We start from the raw sequence: 16,025 nt of genomic DNA on the forward strand, positions 1-16,025 counted from the left end.
AGTTGATGACCTATTACTAAATGTGGCAACACCATCTCAATATGTGGGTCCGTTTTCGAGTGATTAGGTTTTAAGTATGTTGACCTTTGACCATGATGGTCATTATTTTGGAACTTGTGGTACCTGATGACCAATTACTAAATGTGGAAACAGCACCTCAATATTTGGCTCAGTTTCTGAGTTATTAGGTTTTAAGTATGTTGACCTTTGACCTCGATAGTCATTATTTTGGAACTTGTAGTAGTTGATGACCAATTACAAAATGTGGCAACAGCACCTCAATATGTGGCACTATTTTCGAGTTATTAGGTTTTAAGTATTTTGACCTTTGACCTCGACGGTCATTATTTTGGAACTTGTAGTACCTAATGACCAATTACTAGATTTGGAAACACCATCTCAATATGTGGCTCAGTTTCCGGGTTATTAGGTTTTAAGTATTTTGACCTTTGACCTCGATAGTCATTATTATGGAACTTGTAGTACCTGATGACCAATTACTAAATGTGGAAACATGACCTCAATATGTGGCTCCGTTTTTGACTTATTAGGTTTTAAGTATGTTGACCTTTGACCTCAATGGTTAATGTTTTGGAACTTGTAGTACCTGATGACCAGTTACTAGATTTGGAAACAGCACCTGAGTATGTGGCTCCGTTTTCGAGATATTAGGTTTTAAGTATTTTGACCTTTGACCTCAATGGTCATTATTTTGGAACTTGTAGTACCTGATGACCAATTACTAGATTTGGAAACTGCATCGCAATATGTGGATCCGTTTTCGAGTTTGACGTTTGACCTCAATTGTCATTATTTTGGAACTTGTGGTTGCTGGTGACCCGTTACTAAATGTGGAAACACGACCTCAATATGTGGCTCCGTTTTTGAGTTATTAGGTTTTAAGTGTCATACAAACGACGTATCCCTCATAAACTATAAGACCCAGGTAAAAGTAGGTGTGGTATTGGTAATCAGCATGTCCGAAAACCCCCATATGCCGAGTTTCATCCAAATCGGAAATGTAAATGTTTCTGCGCATGCGTGTTATTTGTACTAAATCGGATTTGGCATACGCAACTAAGTGTGTGTGTGTATACTATTTTATTTAGGGGATGAAAAATAGGTCATAGTCTTTTATGACCTGCTCGTTGCACGTAGTCTGCTCTATTGAACCGGAACCAGCACTGCAGCTGGAACAGTTTGTTATGTGACTGTAATTTTTCTGCGCATGCGTGCAATGTGTAATTATTTGGAAATTTAATTTTGCTGCGCATAAGCAATCAAGTGTGTGTGTGTGTGTGTGTGTGTTGTTATTTTTTTTATTGTCTGCTCTATTATGTTGCTATAAAGTGCTCGTAAAAGAGAACGGGGGTGTTATGTCTTATTTTATGTTTCTGCGCATAGCCGTAATCTGGCCCTGAACCGAAACAGTCTGCGGTCTGCTGTGGGGTTTGGAACTGCGCATCAAGTGTATGTGTGTGTGTGTGTGTTCTGGTACCATTGATATAGAGAACGGAAGTTCTGCTCCGGCGGAATCGGAACAGTTTTGCGCATATGCGCAGTAGGTCAAAAATTGGTCTCCATTCTCTGCTATGTTGAAAAAAAGTGCTCATAAAAGGGAACGAGTCTCTGTGTAATATGTGCTATGTTAAATAGGTGGATGAAGAATGTGATATCGGCTCTGCTATGTGTTCGTAAAGTGCTCATAAAAGGGTACGCGGGGTCCGCCACCAACCGACCAATCAGCGCAAAGGGGAGGGGCGGGGTCCGCCGCCAGCCAATTAGCGTCAAGGGGGCGAGGTTCGACGCCAGCCAATCGGTGGGGTCCGGTGCCAGCCAATCGGCGGGGTCCGCTGCCAGCCAGTCAGCGCAGTAGATACTCCTAAAATGGAGGTCGTAAAAGAGGATGACCAATCAGTGTCAAGGGGCGTGGCCGGGGGCGTGGCCTGCACCGACCAATCAGCGTGAAGGGGCGTGGCCTGCACCGACCAATCAGCGTGAAGGGGCGTGGCCGGGGGCGTGGCCTACCAATCAGCGTCAAGGGGCGGGTCAAGGGGGCGGGGTCACGTGACCTGCGGCAGCCAATCAGCGTCAAGGGTTTGCGCATGCGCAGTAGGAAAAAAAACTGCGCCAAGTGACCCATATCTACTGCACTGTCTTGTAACAATTCTGCCTAGTCATTTAGGCAATACTTCTGACCGCCAATAATAAGTTTTTACCATGCAGTCCGGTTATCCTATCAAGGCTGGAATCACAACAAATAATAATGCCATTATGGCTTCCTTCTCATCTCTCGCCATCCTAAATAGAGATATAAAGAATAGTGTCACGTGTACAGTACATGGAGGAGTTTAGTTTTATGGCATGATATTTTTTCAATTATTATTGAAACCGGAAGTGATGGTATATTTAAACCACTTCTGGTTTTTGTAAGAGAGATTAGTTGAGGTGATCACAGAAAACCGCTTCACTCTATTTAATACTGTTTCTATACTATAGTGATCATCGTTAAAATTGGATATGATTAATTTCTCTCATCTGCGGTTCTAATAGATACAAGTGAACAGAATATGTTCTTAGGACGCTTAAATTCGAGAAAACCGCTTCTCGTTATCTGTTACCGTTTTTACCTTGTAAGGATCAGCGTTGAAACCCGAAGTGTTAAATTTTCACCACTTCCGGTTTGAATATTGGATTAAAAGATAAGATTCAGCGTCCTAGTACCTATTTCTTAGGACGCTGAATCGATTCCGGAAACTGCTGCGCTCTATCGATTATCATTTTTATCTATTAGATCAATATTGAAACCGGAAGCTGTAGTGGGCTTCCGCCACTTCCGGTTTTAATAGGGAGTTAAGGATGGAGATGTAATGCATACTTGAGATGCTTAATCGATTATAGAAAACCGCTTGTTCTCTATTACCGTTTTTTTTTTTTTTTTTTTTTTTTTGCTTTATACCGATCAAGTTTAAATGGACAATTTCTACCATTTCGGTTTGAATATTGGCTTCCAAAACCAGCTCGATTCCTATCCTTTGACCAACTACGTCCTGATCAAATTTGGTGGTGATCAAGTAGTTCTTGATTTTTTTTTTCGCCAGGATAGACATGATAAATATATAAATCGTACTCATTAAAAGTATGTGGCACCATGTGAATTTCCATATGAAGTCCTGTCATTTTTGTTTGTTTTTCAGTTTACATCTTTATCTACTCAACGATCTTACTAAAAATCTAAGAAGTTCTTTTAAATGGGAGAAGTGATGAAAATAAAATGGTTTAAAATGTAATGAGATGCTTAACAGTTAATAAGAAATGACAGTCAATCACAAGTTAGTGTCTTTAATTTAGAAGTTAAGTTGCAAAGAAAAAAACATCCGTGTTTAATACCTAAGCGTAGTATCTTGTTACATAATTAGTATAAGACTACACAAGTCAAAATACAAAAAGGTTGAGATATCGCTATAGGGAAAATCCCTCTCTGTGTACAATTTATCTTCAATTAGTTATCGGTGACACAGAACTCGGTCAAACTGAAATTTCTCTTTTGCTGAACATGACCGACAGCCCAAGTTCATGATACACTGAGAAAAATCCGTTATCCGGACAGCGGTATATCGTACAAATATACAGAATTCTTATGTTTACTACGGAAATCAGTAGGAAGCATAAGTTATCCGTATGCTACATACCTTTTCCGTTTAGATTTTACATTATGCGTAGCAGAATGTCTGACATTTAACAGTCTTCCATATATTACATACATTTATGTATGTGCCTTACGTCAGCTATATATTACATACATACATCTGTATGTGAGATCCTGACTGACTATATACAGTTCTTTCGTTCGTACGGAAAGGACGTTTATTCAGAAAACTTATATGGAAAGTAGCCTACGTATAAATATACTTTTACGTCTGCTGTACGTTAAGTACAAAAATTATAAGATTTACACATGTAACCTACGTTTTCACATACGCCACGTAAGTTTCTTTTAGTGTAATCTTGTAGCTTAAGGTCTTCACTACAGCGAAATTAAACTTCCGCTAATTTTAGAGTTTTTCTGTAATATCTTCGAAACAAATAAAACTGTTCAAAAAGCAGAAACGTAGTAAACTAGCCAATACGATTTTGCATGTGATACCGTTATCACAACTCGATTTGCTTTCGATTTGCAACTGTCGATAGCTGTAGTAGTTTTTGCGGGTTCTGTAAATATCGGCATACCAAAAAGCAGGTAGGTATGGTAAAGGTATCACATGCAAAATCGTATTGGCTAGTTTACTACGTTTCTGCTTTTGTTGTTCAAGGGGCAGCGTTCAGCATTAACTGTTCGATAGCGTTCAGCAGCTCGTAACAGATTACAGCGACTTTATCCTATCAAATGCACAGCATGACCTTCTTTCCATGCAAATCTGTTGCGGCGTTGATGTTGATGGTTTGCTCAGAAGTACCTATGATTTTCCGCGCTTGGGACTATCGTAACGAATCCACTTTTCATCGCCAGCCACAATTCGACGCAACAACTTTAGTGTTTGTCTTTGAAACAGTAAATCACAAACAGTTAAACGTTCCGTAACGTTTCTTTCTATCAATTGAGGTGATACCCAATTTCTTGGTTTCTAGATCGTTTCCAACGCTTTTAAACGTTCACTAACAGTGATGCATTGATATGTAGTGCTTCAGAGTACTCTTTAAGCGTCTGAGGTGAGTCTTCTTCCAGTAATGCCTCTAATGTTCCATCTTCAAACTTTTCCTGTGACCAACGCTCTTTGTTACAATCATCAAAACCGTATTTCAATCATCTGAACCAATCTATGCTCTTCATACGCCTCCACTAACAAATGATGACTTTGAGCAGTAGATTTCTCGAGATGAAAGCAGAAAAACAGTACATTTCTTAAATGCTTCTTTCTTTTCTTTCTTTGTTCCTTTTTGTACAAAACCGGACATTTTCAAATCAATAGATAGTTATGTTCTTTTCACTCCAATCTAAGATGACATACTGACATTAAAGTCTATTCATAGTACTTTCATATACACATAGTGGCATAGTGCTGTGTTGAAATAGCACAACTAATGACCTCTATTGATGAACAGCCAGAATTAATTCAAGCACCTTAGTTTTGTTAAACCCAGTGATTTAAGTGATTTAGACCTAGGTCTGCACCTGAAGATATAAAAACTCAATTGAGGTTAAAAATATAAAAAAAAAATAAAAATGAGGATTCGCTCTCTCTATACGACCCGCTCGGGAGAGTAATACTCCAGGAAGTACGTTTTTTCGCGCGCTACTCTAGCCAGCTGTTTTACGCGCTATCCTAGTCAGTTGTTTTAAGTTGGTCACAAAATCTATATCATTTAGTACAAGGGGAACAAAACGAGCCTTATATCATGGAGTACAAGGGCAACAAAACGAGTCCTGCGGGGCTTCTAACCCTTTCCTACTACTACTACTACTTATCTGCACAAAAGTAAGTAAATCACATTTTTGAGTATTATTTTCGTATTATTTTAATTTAAAAAGTGTTATAAAAATGTAAAAAAAAATGTAAAAAAAGCTTTCCTCGGTCCGGGTTTGAACTCACGCCAAAAGAGGTTTTCGTTACTAGCATATAGCGCTAGCCCACTGGGCCACGAAAACCGACAACAACAACTCTCTGAATTCTGCTATTTGAATGCAACGTGGAAAGACATAGATAACACCAACCAATCCGAACTGTGTTTTTCGTTCCTACTTCCGGAAGCTACTCTCCTGAGCTAGTCCTCTCTCTATGTCGTTTTGTTCAGCATGATCAAATCCATCGAATGATATATGGCTCGTTTTTGGACATTTTTCCCTATACGTCTATACTCTTGTAGAATTTTAGATGATAAATCTTTTCAGTGATGATATAAAATTAATAATTTTAACCTCTTGTCTCATTAAGTTCTTTTTTAATTCAAAAACATTATTTAAAAAAATAATTCCTATAATTATAAAGCTATTCCTTCAGTAGCTGCATGCCAAAGTTCAGCACATTTACTTTACCTATGATACCATTTCATAGTTTAATCTTGATTCTAAATGTACAGTATTTTTTTAAAAGTTATTTTATGTGTAATATAGGCAGTGCAGTGTTTTTTTTAATATTTCCTTTTCTTTACTTGTAGTTTTGGTCCGCTTATGTTCCTTGCGGTTCTCAATATTTGGATGCCGTTCAATTGACCTTGGAACAGATAGACCTCATTAAAAGACTCGCCGAACTTCATTCATCACAATTGGAGATTGTAACCACTGCTAAAGGTAAGCTTATATATTCTTTGCACTATATATATAATTTATTTTATATATCATGTATAGGATATTTCATTTATTTTAGTGGACAGTGATGAGAGTTTCCAATCGCCTACTCAAAATACTGTTAAAGAATTCTGCGAAATTTTCATGCAATACGAGCCATAACCGGAGTCACTGCGTATCTCGGAAAATCATTGATGCTTGACCATTGTCTAGTAGACCGCATATACGATATATGTTAGCAGAATACCTGTTTTTTGCACGGGGAGAATACGTTTCATTTTGGACATAAAGAGCTTAATTTGGGCATTAGAGTGTGTCACTGATCATTTTAGCGACCCAGAAAACTATGCATAAGTCACTAATATAGGTCATTTTCAGTCATTTTTAAATATGTCCCCGAGCTCCTTCGTCGCTAAGCGGTTAGTATACGCGCCTTTGGCATGGAAGACCCGGGTTCGATTCCCGGCGGGAGCTCATGTGATTGAGATTCCACGTTAATCAATAGGTCTCGTCTAATATAGCGTCACTACTGAAAGAGACGTTAAACTCAAAATCAACTCAACTAAATATCTCCCTTCCCGTTCCCTAAGTTGCACCTTCAAAGTGAAATGATAAAACCATTCCAGGCCCGAACTTCATCCATGTTGAAAACTTGATCGAGATCGGTCGGGTAATTTAAGAGTTATGAGGTCACAAACATAGTCTCTTTCATTTATATATACATAATTCTCCTGTTATGTTTAATTACGCTGTAGTTTAGCGCCTCTTTCAGCACTAAGGATATATGAAACGTAGGCCTACAGCTTAACGTGGTATCCCAACCACATGTACTCCCACCGAGAATCGAACCCGAATTTCTCACGCCAAAGATTAATACATTAATCATATAGCCGCGAAGGAGCTAATATATATATAAATTGAACATTACTGCGAAGATAATTTATTATTTTGATTCATTTTTCTGTACTTATAAACATATTCAAAATATTAAAAAGTAGAATACTTTCTGGCATATTAATAATATAGAAAGCACTGTTTGTGAATTAACATCCTTATGTCGATGTATTGCTCAAACTGTTCGTTATAAAAGAAAGTTATTTTCGCTTTTTAAGACGTGTACGTCCGCCATTCAAAATATAGAGTTGAAGTTCCACCTTAAGGCTCTTTTTATCAATGCAATTTTATTTATTTTTAGTGTGTTTGTATTATCCTTTCCACGAAACGCGTGAGGCAAGAAAAAAAAATGTCTATTTTTCGCTTCACCCATGCTGTAGATTTTCTTGATCATCCTTTTTTCACACAGTATAGGGTCCTGAAAGAGAAGCACAAGATCGCTTTAAACTTCCGTATTTTCTCCTGATAAATCCTTTTGATAGAGCGGTCTATACACAAATCCTTGGAGTACTTTTTTGAGGGGAAAGGGGAGTAAACTGAATAATAGAAAAACATTGTATCATGAATGAAAGGAAACTACAATCCGTGTCTTCAAGAAAAGAAAATTTCAAAAATAGTGAAAAATACAAATACAAATGGAAGACTGAATGAACGAATAAATAAGAAGATTGAATGAAATAAAGTGAAAAGAAAACCAGTGCAATTATCTGCCGTCATACAATGTTGGCTTACATACAATGGACGAATTCTTTGTACGAGTTAGAGTGAAAATTAAACTACTACAGGAATGACTATTTTGGAATACAATGGCTGATAAAAGCGGCTTTAAGAAACAATAAGTGTTTTTCATGGCTTTTTTCCCGTAAAATTTTCGGCCCTTTATTTATTTATTTATTTATTTGAACATTTCAATCTTAGTGAAGGAATAACAGTACATTTCACCTTTCTTTTTCCTTTGTAACAGACAGTAGCGTACCCAGGAATTTATTTCGGGGGGGGTCCAAACTAAATATGAAGCTATTTTATATTAAAATTGCTAAAATTGCCCCTAAAATTAGGCTAAATTTTTGAAAAGTCGAAATTTCGGGGGGGTCCGGACCCCCGTGTCCCCCCCCCTCCGTACGTCCCTGGTAACAGAGGTAGAAGGACTCAGAAAAGCGGCTTTAAAGAAAGCTAATTTTTTGCGCTTTTTTTTGCCTGGAAAATTTTGGAATTTTTGATCATTTCAACTTTAATGGACAGTACGTTTTACATTTCTTTTCCCATTGTAACATAGAGATGCAAGAGCTCAAAAAAAAGGGGGGGGGTTTAAGGAAAAGTTTTTCCCACTTTTTTCCCTGGAAAATTTTGTGATTTTTTTTAACATTTCAACATTGATGAGAAAAATAACAGTATATTTCACATTTCTTTTGCCATTGTAACACAGAGGTTCAAGGGCTTGGATAAAACTGTTTATTTTTTTCTTATGGCTTTCTAGTCTGGGAACTTTCGGTCTTTTTTGAGCATTTCAACTTTAATGAAGAAATAACAGCGTGTTTCACCTTTGTTTTCTCATTTGAACTCATAGAAAAGTCGATTTTTACGGTTTTCTTGCCTGGGAACTTTTGGTCTTTTTTGAACATTTCAACCTTAATGAAGAAATAATAGTTCGTTTCAGCTTTCTTTTCTCATTTTAACACAAATGTGACAATTTTAACACACAAGGGCTTGGAAACAACGGCTTTAAAAAGAACTATTTTTTTCAGTTTTTTTACGTGGGGAAAAAGTAGAAAATACGAAAATTGGTTTTAAAAAAACAGATAATAATAAACAGCTTAAAAGCAGGAAGGAGTTGATTACTATTTTCTATAACTTCCCCGATAAACACCGCCTTTACAAAGACACATATGTGTCGGGCGGGAAGAATGTGTGCTTCAATGAAATTTAGAGCTATATCGGCAGTCGTTCACTGTAAAATTGGTCTAAGTAGTGTTCTGGGAGAAAGCAGCAGTAGATAAGTTGGTGGAAAACACAATGATTGGTACGGCTAGGCACGTAGCTACGATTTTGTAATAAGGGGTATCCGTGACGAAATATTGTGGTTACACATCAGGGGCTCGATCAATCTAAATATTTTACAGGTAACATACCCATATTGATTTGTTAGGACAATAAACTAAGGATATGTTAGTATTTTAATAACAACTATGAAGAAATCTCGAGTAAAAGAATATAAAAAAATATTGAAAAAGATATAGTCTTCCGAGGTCATTCGAACTCAGTTCTTTTTGTCTTCTTTCTTTTTCTTATCTTCGTTTAATGCAGTCAAGGACAGTAACGAGATCTCTTTCGGCAGTAAAGATATCCTATAAAATGGATTAGTGTTGGCGCGAAATTGAAAATTTCTTTAACAAGTGTAAGTAGAATCTATGTTGGAAGGCTTATTTTATTGATGATTGTGAGCATTTCTTATGGTTCTACCTTAGGGTCTATCTGATCGAACCGGTTTATCAATCGTCATTTTTAGTCCATAGGATTAGCATGGAGCTAAACAGAATTCGGAATGCTCCGTTACAATAATATCCATTTTCAACTTGACCCCCCTCCCGTTTCCTCCAAACAAAGGTCCCTCTTTACGGAATATACAGAAATTAAAACACTTGTATGTGGAGATGTGATGTGCCATAGCTCCAGCCATCCACCAAGGTCTCATTGCTTCTATGCCAAACCGCATTGCTGCTGTTCTGGAAGCCAGCAGATTTGGGGACCAGAATGATAATTTTGATGTTAAAATGGGTTTTAAAATAATAAATTTGGGGGTTGTGCCAACTCCTTACGGGGATTGAGCACGTCTGGCTCTGAATCTAATTTGTGTGGTACATAGAAAGTCCAATCTCATTGGTCAGTCATGGAGACCGTTCCAAGTTCCAAGTTGATCATGACAGATTACAATGCATGACTTCCGAGTCTTTTGACTCTTGCCCCTTATATAAATTGTGAATGACTTACTTGTTGTGCGAAGTATAAGTGATGCCGGACGCAACTGTTGCAGTCCTTGGTATTTAAGTTTTTTTTTAAGAGTGCATGAGGCATTTTATATGTGTTCCGAGGGGGCTTGAAGAATTCTGTGCTGGGATGCACCAAGGCGTTGCCAGAAGGTGCGTGAATGTGCTCTCATGATATCCTGTAGGTAAGGAAGATTTAGATCCTCGTGCAATTGACAGATTCGGGTGTCTCGGAAATGACCCGTGATGATTTGGGCTGCTTCATTCTGGACTCGTTGGAGTATGAGCTGATGTGATGGTGCGGCATGTTCCCACGCTGGCTGGGCATAGATAAGTTACGCTTTGATCATTATATTATAGTTCCAGATCCTGAAGTTATGTAAGAAGAATCTTGAGCGGAGAATGCTTTGGATACTATGAAGTATATTTTTCCCTTTAGCAGCTTGTCGCTAGAGATGATTTTTAAATAGAAGTTTCTTGTCCAGATACACTCCTAAATAGTTGACACCCTGTTGAGGCTGCAGTTGGTGACCAGCACGCAAGATCTGAGGATGGGAAATGTGGTCTTTCCTGGTGAAGTAGACCAGTACTGTTTTTTGGGCATTGTTGGCAATGCGCCATTTAGTTAGCTAGGTTTCCAGTGCATCAATGTGACGTTGTAGCGCTGCTTCAGCATAACGGAAATTTCGGTCTTGTGAGAAGAGAGCAGTATCATCTGCGAAGGTAGCTATTTTGGTGCGAGGCATGGTAGGCAAATCTGCTGTGTAGATATTATATAGTATAGTATAGTATAGGACCCCTGTGGAACACCTGCTGCGATAGGGTGGAGCTGGGAGAGTATTGTTGACTTTTACTTTAAAGGTACAGCTGTGAAGATATGAAGCTATTGTTGATACGATGGCCTGTGGAAACTGATATTGATATTGCTTGTAAATAAGTCCTGCATGCCATACACGATCGAAGACCTTCTCCACATCTAACAAGGGAAGAGAGGGAGATTATATATTGAAGTGGAAGATGGTTTATATACCAATCGAAAGCACTAATGACGCCTATTACGAAACTACAATAATAATTTTCCGAATGCATATGCTGTGCGAGTTATATGAATATACAGGGTGTTCAGAAAATTCGTTTCCACCCCCAGAAATCGCAATCGATGAGACAGATGCCAAAACAGGAAAATGCGTGTTTGATCATTTTAAAAGCACAACGTATCGAAGCAAAAAGTGTTGTCCCAGGCCCACCTGCAGGGTCCCAGACGGGGTCCAACTCAAAAATTGCAAAATGTAAGGGGTCAAGTAGCATATCGTTGGAAAGCTGTTGGAAAATGAAAGAAGACGGAACAAGTCTCGAGTCTCTAAAATTACCCTGTGCAAAATACCCTCCGTTCAAAATGTCAGCGAAAACGTCATTATAAAGTTTATGGCCACCCCCAATAAACCTGAAACAGTGAGACAGATGCCAAAACAGGAAAATATGTGTGTCATCATTTCAAAAGTAAAATGATTGAAAGTAAACATATTTGTCCCAGGATCCTCCATAGGGTCCCAGACGGGGTCCTACTCAAAATTTTCAAATGGAAAGTGAGATCAAGTAGCATATCGTTGGAAAGCTGTTGGGAAATGAAAGAAGACGGAACAAGTCTCGAGTCTCTAAAATTACTCTGTGCAAAATGGCCTCCGTTCGAAATGTCAGCGAAAACGTCATTGTAGTCTATGGCCACCCGAAAAAAACACTGAAACGTTAAGACATATATCAAAACAGGAAAATACTTCTGTCATCATCATTTCAAAAGTACAATGATTGAAAGTAAAAATATTTGTTCCAGAGTCCTCCACAGTGTCTAAGATGGGGTCCTACTCTGAATTTACAAATGGCGAGGGGGGTCGAGAAGCATATCGTTTAAAGCTGTTGTTAAATACAAGCAGATTTAACAAGTCTGGACGCTCTACGATAACACTGTGCAAACATCTTTCGTTTTAGTTATTCTTTCTGTAGCCGGGTTTTAGTTCATTTTCACTTTAATTATTGTACTCAACGGAAAGAAAGGAAATGCCCCTATTGTGAGATTCTGCTTTTTGGGCCCAGTAATGTCTAAATAAATAAAAAAAACATAATAAAATAAAAACAAATTAAGAAATAAAAAAGAAAAGAAAAGACATAACATTTGACATCTTTGAGTATAGGACTGACTAGTTAACATATAATGTACAACCACAAACATAAATAAGTAGTTGGGGTCCTGGTTCGATCCCTGCTCGCGCCGTGTGGACTTTGTGGTGGACAAACACCGTGCTCGTTTGTTTTCTCGGGGTACTCCCGTTTCCTCTCATTTCTCAACACCGTCTCCTTTAGCCTAACCGGCATAAGCATGGGACGTAAAACTTAAAGATTTCATTTAATTTTTTTTTCATAAATAAGTCGAGATTGGAGTCATAAGAACTAAAGACTCTTACCTCTACTTATTTATGTTTATGACTGTACAATAGTGATACTTATGCTTGTTGTCTAGATTATCAATTATAAAATGATTCAAACAGAAAAGATCTTGCAGCAGAAACAGTGAATACCTGCAAATGTCTCACAATGAAAACAAGTGCCGATTGTAAAATGGAAAGTGAATGCGCTCGGAAAATCGAAATGAAGATTTACATTTTGACCGACTGCCATTTTACGCAGGGTAATTTTAGAGAGTCAAGACTCGTTCTGTCTTCTTTCATTTCCCAACAAGTTTCCAACGATATGCTACTTGACCCCATTACATTTTGCAATTTTTGACTTGGACCCCGAATGGGACCTTGCGGGTGGCCCTGGGACATCTCTTTTTGATTTGATACGTTGTACTTTTAAAATGACCAAACACGTGTTTTCTTGTTTTGGCATCTGTCTCATCTTTTGTTATTTCTATGTTTGGAAACGGATTTTCTGGACACCCTGTATATTCATATAACTCGCACAGTATATGCATTCGGAAAATTGTTATTGCAGTTTCGTAATAGGCGTCATTAGTGCATTCGATTGGTATATAAACCACCTTTCACTTCGATATATAATCTCCCTCTCTTCCCTTGTAAGAAGACTCCTAAGGTGTGGGCTTTTGAGTTAAAGCCATAGGTGATATATTCAACTAATCGAGTTAATTGTGGCACAGCATAGAAATCCTGCCGGAGTGCAAATTGATGCTCTGCAAGGAGGTTATTTGCTGTCAGATGATTGATCATTTTTCGTTGTAAAATGCATTCCAAGACTTTACTCGAATGACTTAGCAGACTGATAGGTCTATAATGTTGTGGAAATTTTTTATCCTTCCCAGGTTTTGGTATCAGAATGATACAGGATTCTTTCCAATGCAATGAAAAATGTTCTAGGCGTATTATAGCGTTATAAATGTTGCATAGGTAAATGGAAAGTTTCCTTGGTCCAAATTTTAAAGCTTGAGGAGGGATTTTATCAGGGCCTGATGTTTTCGTGGATGAAGATGACGAAGAATTTCTGCTACTTCTTTAGGTGTCGTTAGCAATGCAGATGAGAGTGGTTCTTGCTGAGGCTGATGTCGCCGGTTTTGAAGGATTACCGTTTCTATATGATGATCATCATAGAGTTCTCGGTTGGTTTGGAATTTTTCTTCCAACACGTCTGCTTTGTCATCATCCGTGTAAGCTAATCCTTGTGGACCATGAAGGGGTGGATGATAAGTTGCATTGGAATGCTTCAGAGTTCGTAGGAGGTTCTAAAATTCATACGTGGGAGTGGTGAATGAAGCCAGTTTGTTATTCCATTGTCGAAGTTTAATGCAGAGAAGACGTTTACGCACTATATTTGTGAGCTTATTCTGTAGTAATTTGAAGGTAGGATGTCGGGTGATTTGCCATAATTTACGGATCCATCGCTTAAGTGGAACCAGCAATTTCGTTTGTGAAACTTCTGCCGGAGAGTTGTAATGTATTCCTTCTTGTTTGGTGGTGGTTAACTGATAAGCATTTTTAATTTATGCAATGAGATTCTCTGCAGCTTTGTCAAAGGCCATTGGAGTATCCATTCTGATGCGAAGATCAATAATGTCTGCTAAGATTTTTCGGTATGCATCCCAGTCAGTGATCCAAGTGATGCAGTCGATGTGACTTTCAGCCATATGATCATGCCTGAATTCGATGTATACCAGATTATGATCAGAGTGGAATGCATTTACTGATTCAGGTGAAGTGGTGAAATGAATATCCTGGTAAAGTATCATATGCAACACATCTGGAGGGCCACCATTATGTGGATAATGAGTAGGTTCTTCCGGTGCTATAGGAATATATGGATGCGAGGCAAGACATCCCTGCACGGTTACTTTTCCTGGCATTCCAAAGTGCATGCTTGGCATTTAAGTCGTCAGCTATGATGGTTTTAAAATGCATTCTGCATAGGAGGATGAGATTATCTGGATCAATGGGCACTCGAGGTTTCTTAGAGGCTGAAATGAGGTGAATAGTTGCATGAGAGGCGTGTAGAGCAATACCCATGGCTTCTATTGATCAGAGAGGAGGTAAAGTCAGTATGGTGTACGCTAGATTCTTCTTGATAATTATGGCGAGACCTCCTCCTGGTGTTGGCCTGTTTTGACGTAGGATATCATAGTTCTTGAGTTTGAAGTCAGTGGATGGTTTCAGTTTTGTCTCTTGGATTAGGGCTATGTCCACATCTCTCTCATGTAGTAAATAAGAAAAGTCAGTTTTTTGGTTAAGGATCTCATTTGCATTCCAATATAAAAGATGAAGATGATGTGATGTATATTTAGTCACTGCCATCATCAAAAATGTCAGCAAGCACCTCAAGGAGAATTTAAAATTTGGAAAGAGCATCATCGGCGGACTTGAGCTTTTGGAGCTCGTGTGAGCACGAGTTTCATAAGTAGGTAACTAGCCAGAGCCCGAGTCTGAGTAAAAGCGAGCCCGAATGAATGGAAGCAAGAACAAGTGCGAACTCCTATCAGAATAACGATCACATGCCTTATTTTGGGTAGCGAACCAGAGCTCGATCAAGTGCGAGTCTAAGTTAGCGTGAACCTTATTTTAGATTACGTAACGTTAGCCACAACTGAGTGCAATGGATCTAAGCCCGCGTGAACGCGAGTAAACATTGGCTACCACATGGCAACACATGGCTTGTGTGATAATGACTGTGTTTTACTGCTTGAATATTTACGTAAGTCATGATATATTCTAAGAAGAAACTCGTTTATTTATATGAATAAAAAAGATCATTTATATTGTCCGCTTCTTTCGATAGCCTTTCACCGTCTTTCAGTGAACTTCGTAATTATTCGTTCATAGGTGGGAATGTCTTTATCGGCAAACAACTGAATAAGATATTGATTTAAATACATCCGCATCTGAATTGAACCTAGTACAAGAAGTTTTGAAGAGAGAGAATCAAGTGGAAGTCTCATGGTGCGAGGTTATGCGAATACGCTAGACGTAGTAACATCCAAGTTTTAATAATTTTGGACGGGTGAACGAATTTCAATGTAATTTCACGTTGTCGTAATGGAACACAACTCATTTATGATTAACGAACTCTGCGCATTTTCGGATAATTCATTCAAGTTATCAATTGCCATTAGCAAATTTACTGGTTCTTTGATACGAACTCAAGAATAATGACACACTTAAAATTCCACCACACTGCGAGCATAACCTTCCTCTGATGAATGTCTGTGTTCTATATATTGTTTGAAGTTAATCATTACATGGGTACCAGGACTGTTTGAGCACCACTTGATAACAATGAATAATAAGAATTCACTGTAATTGGGAACACGTGGATCAATCAGAACAAGAGAAGATATACATGGAAATCCATAATACACCGGT

General features: G+C 38.2%; 1 protein-coding gene across 1 annotated transcript in view; it reads left to right on the plus strand.

Moving 5' to 3' along the window:
• LOC145675799 (dipeptidase 1-like) overlaps positions 1-16,025 on the plus strand; it is a 993,427-nt gene that overhangs the window by 796,303 nt on the left and 181,099 nt on the right. Inside the window, exon 5 of the mRNA XM_081746502.1 lies at positions 6,157-6,289. Coding sequence (XP_081602628.1) covers positions 6,157-6,289 — 133 coding nt within the window. The remainder of the gene's footprint in view (positions 1-6,156; positions 6,290-16,025) is intronic.

Source organism: Thermobia domestica, chromosome 18 (assembly GCF_964235325.1).
Source record: "Thermobia domestica chromosome 18, izTheDome1.hap1.1, whole genome shotgun sequence".
In the NCBI taxonomy this organism is placed as follows: Eukaryota; Metazoa; Arthropoda; class Insecta; order Zygentoma; family Lepismatidae; genus Thermobia; species Thermobia domestica.